Genomic DNA, 9,563 nt, shown 5'->3' on the forward strand with positions numbered 1-9,563 from the left:
ATATATATATATATATATATATCGCATTGCAATTCAAGAAAAAAAATCGCGGTGCTATATATTGCAAAATCGCACATCTCTAATTGTCATACGGCGTTGTCCGGCATTGTTGATCGCGATGAAGTGACAAGCCACTTTTTCCACGCTACATTGCACACGTCGCCGTAATTCCAGCTTATTAGTTAACGGCAACAAGGCCGTCGATGTTGAGCTCCTTGCCTATTGTGACGACCGCCATTCACGCCTTCAAATCGAAGGTTTCGCTCGGAAAAACGATTTACCCGGCGGAAAAAGAGGTGGAGAGAGATTCGCGGCTTATTACATTTTATTGCGTTTTATCGTGTCGCGTGATTAGTCGTTAGGTACCTGCCACGATTCCAAACGGTTTGACAAGGAAATTTTTGCGCACAGTCCAATTCATAATCGGCACTTGTTAATCAATAACAACCGTAAAGAGTAATCTGATTGATAAACTTCTCGCTCATCGCACTCGATTGATCACCGATTTCTCTTCGAAGACCCTTATCGAGCCACGACTTTTAGTGTCTGAAGTTACAAGTGTTTTTGAGAGGTAAGGGAGGCTCAGTTCGACGTCCCGAAGTGTTGGTAGTCGACGATATCACACGATAGCGACTAAGTATTATTCATTTTTGTTACTAGTATTATTTTCATGCGACGTATCTTTCGGGGAAGATAACCGATGGACGTAATTATTTTGCGTCGAAGCCTGCCGTTGACAATGATATATTGCGGGCTTGTATTACCTTCATGCAATATCTCCGGAAAATTTTCGGTAGATAACCGTTGACGCGCGATCTTTTTTTACGAATGAATTTAACTACTCTCAAGATCGATCGTTCAGATCGACCAATGCAGATTTATCCTGCTTATGTCTATTTCTGTCAATGCTGATTAACTTTAACCTCGCTTTAGCTTACGTTTTATCTTTTTCTAATTCTTGGAACTAGGAAAAAATAAAATGTAAATTAAAGCAAGTTTAAAATTAATCTACATTGGATATAGAAATGGATATTTCCCGGGGCATGTACGCGATCTCTCGCCTGTGTGCATGTGCAGCACGTTTGCGTAAACTTCGCGCATGGACGCGCGATATACATGTACCAAAAAAAAGCGTCAAATCAAATCTTATATATACTCGTATTGTAGGCAAAAATTTAAATTTTAACTACATTGATTTAGTTAAATTAACGTAATATTGAGTAGGAGCAGTGGCGGCCTGGCATGATTAAAAATAACTCAAATTGAGTTTAATTTGACACCACAAATTTAACAGTACGATCGCGCGAGACGTTACGCGCGCGTGACTTACGTCGCGCTGACTGCGATTTTGGCAGAAGTGGAGGAGATCGTTGCTGTGTCTTTTTTTATCTCATATAATCAATAAAATTTTGTACGCTCGATCCGAGGCGTTGGTGCTTACATAACGTATCTTACAGTATATATAAATTAAGTAATCGGAACAATGAGTCGCGCCCAACACCGTTCGATTGTTGTCATATCTTTGTGGAACGCGCGGTTTTATCGTAGAATTCCATATCGACGCTTGATTAATAAGTAAACAAAAGATAAGCGTGAACGAAGTAGTTCGGAAATAGAAATATTATCTTTTTTAGCGCGCGAGATAAGTAGATCGCAGTGATTTAATGCGTGAAATGCAAGTTGCATCGACAGTTGAGGTTTTCGACGATGACGTCCATCTGTTTTTCTATCCGTTGATGACAGCGGCACGTTTTCGGGACTACGCTCAGCTCCTCCGTATTCTCAGCTCATTTTTATCATAAATGCGCGCATATAATTTACGTTACATATACTATAGAATCTCAGAAATAAATGCGTCGCCATTTATCAATAAAAGTGAGCTAAAAATACAATGAGAATACAGACCTGTGAATTAATAATGCCGATAATTCGAAATGTTATCGTCGAATGGATTTCTGATAATTCAGTCTGAAACAACGAAGATTGATAATATAACGTATATGATCCATTTATTTTTAAAATAGAAGATCTTCATATAATAAACCTGTCAACTCGACACGTGGAAAACTCCAAGTGCGTAAAAATGTAAGTGCGCAGATCGAGTAATCGGCTGATTGTGAGTCAAATCGCATTATCGCAAGTTTCTCGTCGCGACGACGAAATGTAATTTCGCAAGTCCGATAATATAGCGTCTATTTCGCGATCTTTCCCCGTTAAACGCAGCAGGCAAATCCCGCGAATTCACACGTCTCGCGCGATTTGCGCGATCTCTGAAACTCTTGGGATCATTACAATGATGCGTCATAAATCAGCGTTGCTGTGTGTGTCGCAAGTTAACTTCCCGCCAATTTATGCGTCCGGAGTGCCAGCCCCGGCGGAGATACCGCGCAGATATGTCAGATTCGATAATAATCTACTTCAGCTGCGCTTTGTCTCGTTCGAGCTCTATATCTAAGGAGGGAAAACTGAAAAACAATTCGCTCTATCCTCGGAAATCTATCAACGATATCATTGACTATTGCGAACGATATTGCCTCGGATAATTAAAGTACACATTAAAGTACACAAAATAATTATTTTTTTCAAAAAAAATTTTGTTGATTTAATAAAACCGGAAGATTGTATGTTGCCAAGCAGATGATTTGATTGGCTTAACAAAATTTTTGTACAAAATATTTCGTTCTTTTTGTTCTTTTTGACTATTTTGTTTGTTGACTATATTGATTTGTTCTTTTTAACTAAATATTTTATACTATCAATTATACATAATATAACATTAACTAAATATTTCTTTGAATAAATTTACTGTTTTTAAAAACGTGTTCTTGGTTTAACAAAATTATTTTATTGAGTTAACAATTGATCATTAACTTAAAAGAAATGATTTTGTATGATACCATTTTCATAATTCAATTATTTTATTTTGTTCAAATAATAGACGTGTACTTAATTTAATAAAATAAATAATTGGATCAATAAATTGAAAAGTCAACAAAATTGTTTTGTTGATTCTACAATATTTTTCCCTCAGTGTAGGCATCTGTGCGGTAAAGTCAATATAGTGTCATCGATTTATCGCTTGTTGACACGCAACATCAGTTAAGTGCATAAACCTCAGGAGTAAAGTGCATATCTCGCAGGTTCTGCAATAATAGTCCAGATAGGGCTGCCCCCCCCCCTCCGTGTCCTCTCTCGATCGCGTTTTTCCCCTTTCACACTTGTGCGTGAGTGAATTTAACGCGGCGGGAATAACGAAAAAGAAACAACAGGACATCCGTCGACGAAAGGAGAGAAAGAAAAAGGAGGAAGTGTTACGAGGCGCGCGCGTGTCTGTATGCAAAAACGATAGCGCAATTACGATATCCCGATTGGATTGCGCCACAATTGAGCTCGAGAGCGCGCCGTGTATACGACCCACAACCAATTATATAATGTTTAATATCGATAATCAAGTGTTTAATACATTATTCTTGTAATATGAAGCAAACAGGGGATCGTTATCTCGATTGCGTGGCGATCACGAGGCTCCCCTGATTTACGAATCGATCGAGCGCGATCTCTCCTTTTTTCTTCCTTTTCCTTTCTTTTCCTCGGGTGAAGGCGAACCTCCCCGACTTGAGGAATTTTTCCTGTTCCCGAGAATGCTCTCTCGAGGGGCTACGGGCTACTGGGTCATTTCCCGCAAAAATTAGCCCCCCCTTCACCGCGTGTGCAATAATTATATTGATCAAGTCGTTAGTTCGGCGGTTTTCGCTAGACACGCGAAAAAAGCACGCGGTAAAATTTCCGCCGACTACTTTTTTCTAAGACGAGAGTGATAATTTCGCGCGGTTTTTTCCCACGCGTAATTTCGCGGCTTTGCACGAGGAAAGTTCGGGCGTGAAGCTCGATCGCAGAGTTAATGAGATAACGAACGGACTAGATCCAGTCGCGAGTACCTGGAAATCTCGTCTATTTAACAACAACGAACGAACGGCGAAACTCACTCTGAATTCCTTTTGTTTAGCTTTCACGTGGACGATCTTGCAATCTTTTTTACGATAAAGGTATTTCCGAAGTATTTCCACAAGTTACAAATCAATTATTCGCGAGCGGGATTATATTCGGCTTTACGGCAAGATTGCCAATAATACAATCTGTTGCATATCTTATCGATTGATCGGTACATCGCGCGACAAAATACACAAATATGAAGATAAGTGTCAGAATAAATAAATGAAGGGTATATCCAAGTAGCATCACGTGCATGGAGGTATAAACAGATAACAAAGTTTTGTTTCTATTGGTTTCGACTGAACCTTCAACGAGTCAATTAGAAGCTTTAACGTCTCTAATAATAATGGCCCGTCTCTTTTTAAGACACACTTGCCATTGCGTACAATGTTATGCAATTTGCTAGAAATATACAAACATATACAGCGGGGGTCCTGCAATCTCACTTTTATCTCAAAAACGCGTTCTCGCATATGTCAAGCGTTTTCCACGTCAATAACACGGTTAACGGAATTCAGATAGAATTTTTACGTGTGCCGTTGCGACACGTGCATCCTCGAATATGTGCCGTTGAAGGCGCCGACGAGGAAAGTTCCAAGTCGCGTACGAGGGAGGAATGGCGATCAGCTCGACGGCTGGACGATCGTAATGGTAGAGCTGTCGAGCTGTCGTCGTATGTAGGTAAAGACCAGTCGAGGGAGATGCGTTTTTAACGCGACCCCGCGGCAGAAACTTGAGGGAGGTCACGCAACCCTGGATGCAAAATCCTTAAAGAGGCCGAGACGTTGACCGAACGCGCTCTCGTCCTCTTCGTCGCAAAGTGACCGAACGCACAGGTGCGTTCACCGAGAACGCGATGCGAGGCATACCTCCCTCGACGAGGTGCGTATGTCATTGCGTATGTCAGGGCACGTATGTGCGCGCGTACGTGATCGCATCGCGGGCGGACAGCCGCGGAATAGAAAACGCGCGGCCGAAGGTTCATTCACCAAACTTGGGGGAAGGAAATTGACACACGAAGGTTGAACGAACGACCGTCGCTTCGAGGAGGTTCCGTGTTGTCCTCGCATCCGTCGAGACCAGAAGAATTATGTTTCTCTCGCGACATGCGCGAAATACATTATTTCTACCATTAGTATTGGATTTAAAAACGAAAAAAAAAACAGTATTTTTTTAATTAAAGGCAAGATATATTAGGTAATCAAAAAATGTATGCGGTTTTCGGTAGTTTGGTAAATTTCGGTAGTTTTCGGTAAATTTGTTGCAATGAATTCAAGAATGAATTGTTTTATCTTGTAGTGATTTGCAAAGCACAAGTTTCTATGTGCATCATAAGGCACATATACGCGTCAATCAATCGCTGCATTTTGACTTGGTGTATTTTTTTTCTATAAATTTGAACCCTTTCAAAATATTAATTGAATCTGGTGTAATTCGGGCTTATTTGCTTTATAAATTTAAACTCGGTTCGAAAACTGCAATAGCATTTCATAAGATATAGGGAAACGGGGAGTAGCCCCGAACATTATTGAAATTCAAGTATCTAGTAAGAAGAAATTCAATATCGCGTATCTATGGCCATTGTTTAAACATTCTGCATATGTCGAGATACGCAGTAAGGCATATTAGAATGTTTAAACAATGGCCATAGATTTGCGGTATACTTGAATTTCAATAATGTCCGGGGCTATACCCACTGTCCGAGGCTACCCCCCGTTTCCCTATGTGGCATTTGGAGATGATGCGGTAAGAGAACGTACTGTGCATAGAAATAATTTAAAAATGCTTCCGGAGATAAATCACATGCAAAATAGAACAGTTTTAGAATAAAACAGAGATTGAAGTGGAGGTTGCTTGATTCTTTATTTCTAAAGATACAACGTTTTATTAAAGCGACATTTACAACCTTGTATCTCGTTGGGAAAGGGTTGTAGATTGTGAAAGTGCTTATTTTAATGAATAAAACGTTTTATGAAAATTTCTGCACTTGTTTAATTTTTAATATAAAAAACCGCACAAACTTTTTTGATTACCTGATATTTCTCGATAAACGGGATTTGCCTGAGTGAGTCACAAGTGACCAGTAGAAGAGTAAAGTACAGCGAAAGTAAAGTTTCGCAAAAACTTCGTCGCGCGAATGACTTATTGAAGATCGTAAAAAAAAAAGATCGTAAAAAAAAAAGACGTATATATAGGCGATTACGGCGAAATGAGCGACAAATAATCGGATAACGAAATCATAGCCGAGATAAGTGCACGGTAATCAAAGCCTAATAAAAGCGTGAATCTTCGCGGAAAGTGCGCAAATAACTTCTGTGTAAGTAAACTGTATGAGGATTTACTCACCCTGAGATCCTTTTATCGCGAATTATTGCCTCTTGATTATATTTAAACAATAGTAATAAATAATAAAAAAAATTTTGAAATAAACGATTTTAATATATGTTATGCAATTTAATATATTTTCACAATATTTTTCATTATCTTTAGATTCTCGCGCGACAATCGCTGTTTGCGTCTAAAGTTACGAGTCACGGTGATTAGAACTCGTCTCGGTTGATTAAGTTTTCGAACGATTAGAACTCGCCTCAGTTGACTAAGCTTTCGAAATAGCAGAATTAATGACATGGAATGACGCGAAATTGTGAATTACAGGCAGCCGACTGCCGCAACGATGGATATTCGCTATCATGGGATTTTTGGCGGTCCTGAATGCCTATACCATGAGAATCTGCCTCTCGATCACCATTACGGAGATGACGATTCCGATAGATCACAATTACACAGACAGTAGTTGTCCGGACAATATAGAATCTGAGGCAAACAATACGACGGTCGATACGACCGATCGATACGACTGGGATGAACGTACGCAGGTAAAAGATACTTTACACGAAATCATACTTTTATTAATTATAATATCAAGATGCCTCATGCCTTTATGATATATTTTATTTTCACTCTTATATACGTTTTGCCTTTATTTTCGTATTTTTTTTCTCTCTCATTTATTTTGTGACTTCATACCTTTTCCTTTCGTTCCAGGGCCTCATTCTTTCGTCCTTCTACTGGGGGTACGTCATCACGCATCTGCCGGGCGGGATGCTGGCTGAGAGGTTTGGCGGCAAGTACTCCCTCGGTCTTGGTATGCTCTCGACCGCGATATTTACCCTGCTGACGCCGGTGGTGGTCAAGTGGGGCGAGGCGACCGGTCTGGTCGTGCTGCGAATCCTCATGGGCCTCGGCGAGGGCACGACCTTCCCGGCGTTGAACGCAATGCTAGCTCAGTGGACGCCGCCGGAGGAGAGATCGGTAATCGGCTCGCTGGTGTTCGCCGGTGCCCAACTCGGCACGGTGTTCGCCAACTTATTGTCCGGCCTGATCCTGCACGACTACAGCTGGCCCGCCGTCTTCTACGTGTTCGGAGGCATTGGCGTGTTGTGGTTCGTCACGTGGGTGCTGATCTGTTACAACAACCCGGACGAGCATCCGTTCATCTCTGAAAAAGAGGTCAAGTTCCTGCACGATCGTATGAATGAGCACACTCATAAGAAACCACCGTCCGTGCCCTGGCGACACATGCTGCGCTCGCTACCCGTCTGGGCCCTAATCGCCGCCCAGATCGGCCACGACTGGGGCTTCTTCACCTTGGTCACCGATCTACCCAAGTACATGAGCAGCGTACTCAAATACCCCATCAAGAGCAACGGCTTCGTCTCGGCGTTGCCCTACCTCGTCATGTGGTTCAGCAGCATAGGCGCGTCTTGGCTGGCCGACTGGATGATCACCAGGGGCGTCATGTCGCGCACCAACGTGAGGAAACTCGGCACCACAATCGCCTCCATAGGCCCGGGCGTCTTCATCATTGGCGCCTCGTACGCCTCGTGCGACCGAACGCTGGTGGTGGCCATGTTCACCATCGGCATGGCTCTAATGGGTACGTGTACGCGAATTCGCGTCCTTCTTCTTTCTTCTTCTTCTTCTTCTTTCTCAGCTTCTTTCCTGAATATAGGCCTCTTCCATTCTTCAGCATTTCGATCTGCTTGATCTCTGCAGTCAGTTTTTCCCTGTAGTCCTCTGGATGTCGTCCACTCCTCGGAATATTACAATTTTGCAAAATAAAATCCATGCAGGATCGAGAGATTCTTTTATCATTTTAACACTCTCCATTTTCGATCTTCTACAGGTACCTTTTACCCCGGGATGAAAGTCAATGGACTGGATCTCAGCCCCAATTACTCCGGCACCCTGATGGCGTTGGTGAACGGGATAGGCGCTTTCACCGGTATCTTCACGCCGTACATCGTCGGCGAGGTGGCGTCCGAGCAAACGATGATGCAATGGCGAACCGTCTTCTGGATCGTCCTGGGTGTCTTCATCCTGACGAACATCATCTTTGTCCTGTACGCCAGCGGGGAGGTTCAATACTGGAACGATCCCGATTTCGTCATACAGGATCGGGAGGAGAGGCGGCGCAAGAAAGAGGAGGAAAAGGCGGAATCGGGGGAGAAATCATGAAAATGTTGCTAACGACGCTTTTCCTCGCGGTGCCCCAGAGAGTGTTGGGCTCTTAACAAACATAGCCGGACTTGTTGATAATCTCGTGATCATCCCGAGACATTGTATTTCCTCGACAGACGCATTCTCAAGGCCCGCCTGTCATTTCGCCTTGACTTTCAACGAAGATCTCACATCCGCGTGAAGGAAAGATGCCGGAGAAAGACGCGCGTCGACACCTCTCGCGCATAATCCTTGAATAGTAATTTACGCGCGACATTAAAGTCACGCGGTGCCGGAATGCATCTCGAGTTCACATTAGACCGTATCGCTCAATGCGCCGGCGACATTTACGCAAGCCGAGCCTTTTTCGTCGTGAAAGGAGAAACTGTAAATTGAAGCCGATAGATCAGTAGCGATTGTACATATTAAGGATTAAGTAAAATGTATAGTATAATTTTAATTTAATTGAATAAAACACTAATTGCGCATCTCTATCGTCATTTCTAATAAGAACAATCGAAGTGATCGAGTTCTCTCCTTGGAGAATTCGATTGTTTCTTATTACGAAAGAGCGACCGCGGGTTATATCGACGAGTTGTCGAGTCATCTAGTTATGTTTAAACAGAGCTATTATCTCAGAATATAAAACGAGGAGCTTTAAGGAGCGCTTAATCAACCTGTCAATTTTCTATCGGTGCTTCGTAAATTTCAATATGTATGACACATACGCAATGTATGTTGAGTGATATGCCGTTTAAAAATTTGCGAAATGCGTAAAATATTCCGCGTCGTTGAGTAAGCAACGACAGACGACAATTTCGACTAAGCGGCACGCCGATTTTACGTAATCTTTCTTTGCGAAGATCGCATTGTTACGCGTCACGCCTAATTATACGTGTTCGAATTCCGTTTATAGCGTAATATCGCTATTTATAACGCCATCGCCTAAAAATGCGCTAATTACAAGAGCGTGCCGTACAAATCTCCGCGATTGCCCGGTCTCCTCGTGAACACCTAATTCGAGCGTGCCTTATCAAAAACGGAACGTATGCAAATTGACATGTTCATCA

The 9,563-nt window shown here is 42.2% G+C and overlaps 1 protein-coding gene across 1 annotated transcript in view; it reads left to right on the forward strand.

Moving 5' to 3' along the window:
• The window catches only part of LOC112458491 (putative inorganic phosphate cotransporter), a 13,218-nt gene extending 4,233 nt beyond the window's left edge, over positions 1-8,985 (forward strand). Inside the window, exons 2-4 of the mRNA XM_025022159.1 lie at positions 6,649-6,869; positions 7,039-7,930; positions 8,180-8,985. Of these exons, the coding sequence (XP_024877927.1) occupies positions 6,649-6,869; positions 7,039-7,930; positions 8,180-8,511 (1,445 nt within the window). The 3' untranslated portion in view covers positions 8,512-8,985. The remainder of the gene's footprint in view (positions 1-6,648; positions 6,870-7,038; positions 7,931-8,179) is intronic.
• The last annotated feature ends 578 nt before the right edge of the window (positions 8,986-9,563 follow it).

This window comes from Temnothorax curvispinosus, unplaced genomic scaffold (genome assembly GCF_003070985.1).
Source record: "Temnothorax curvispinosus isolate PA1 unplaced genomic scaffold, ASM307098v1 QBEX01008959.1, whole genome shotgun sequence".
NCBI classification, from domain to species: domain Eukaryota; kingdom Metazoa; phylum Arthropoda; class Insecta; order Hymenoptera; family Formicidae; genus Temnothorax; species Temnothorax curvispinosus.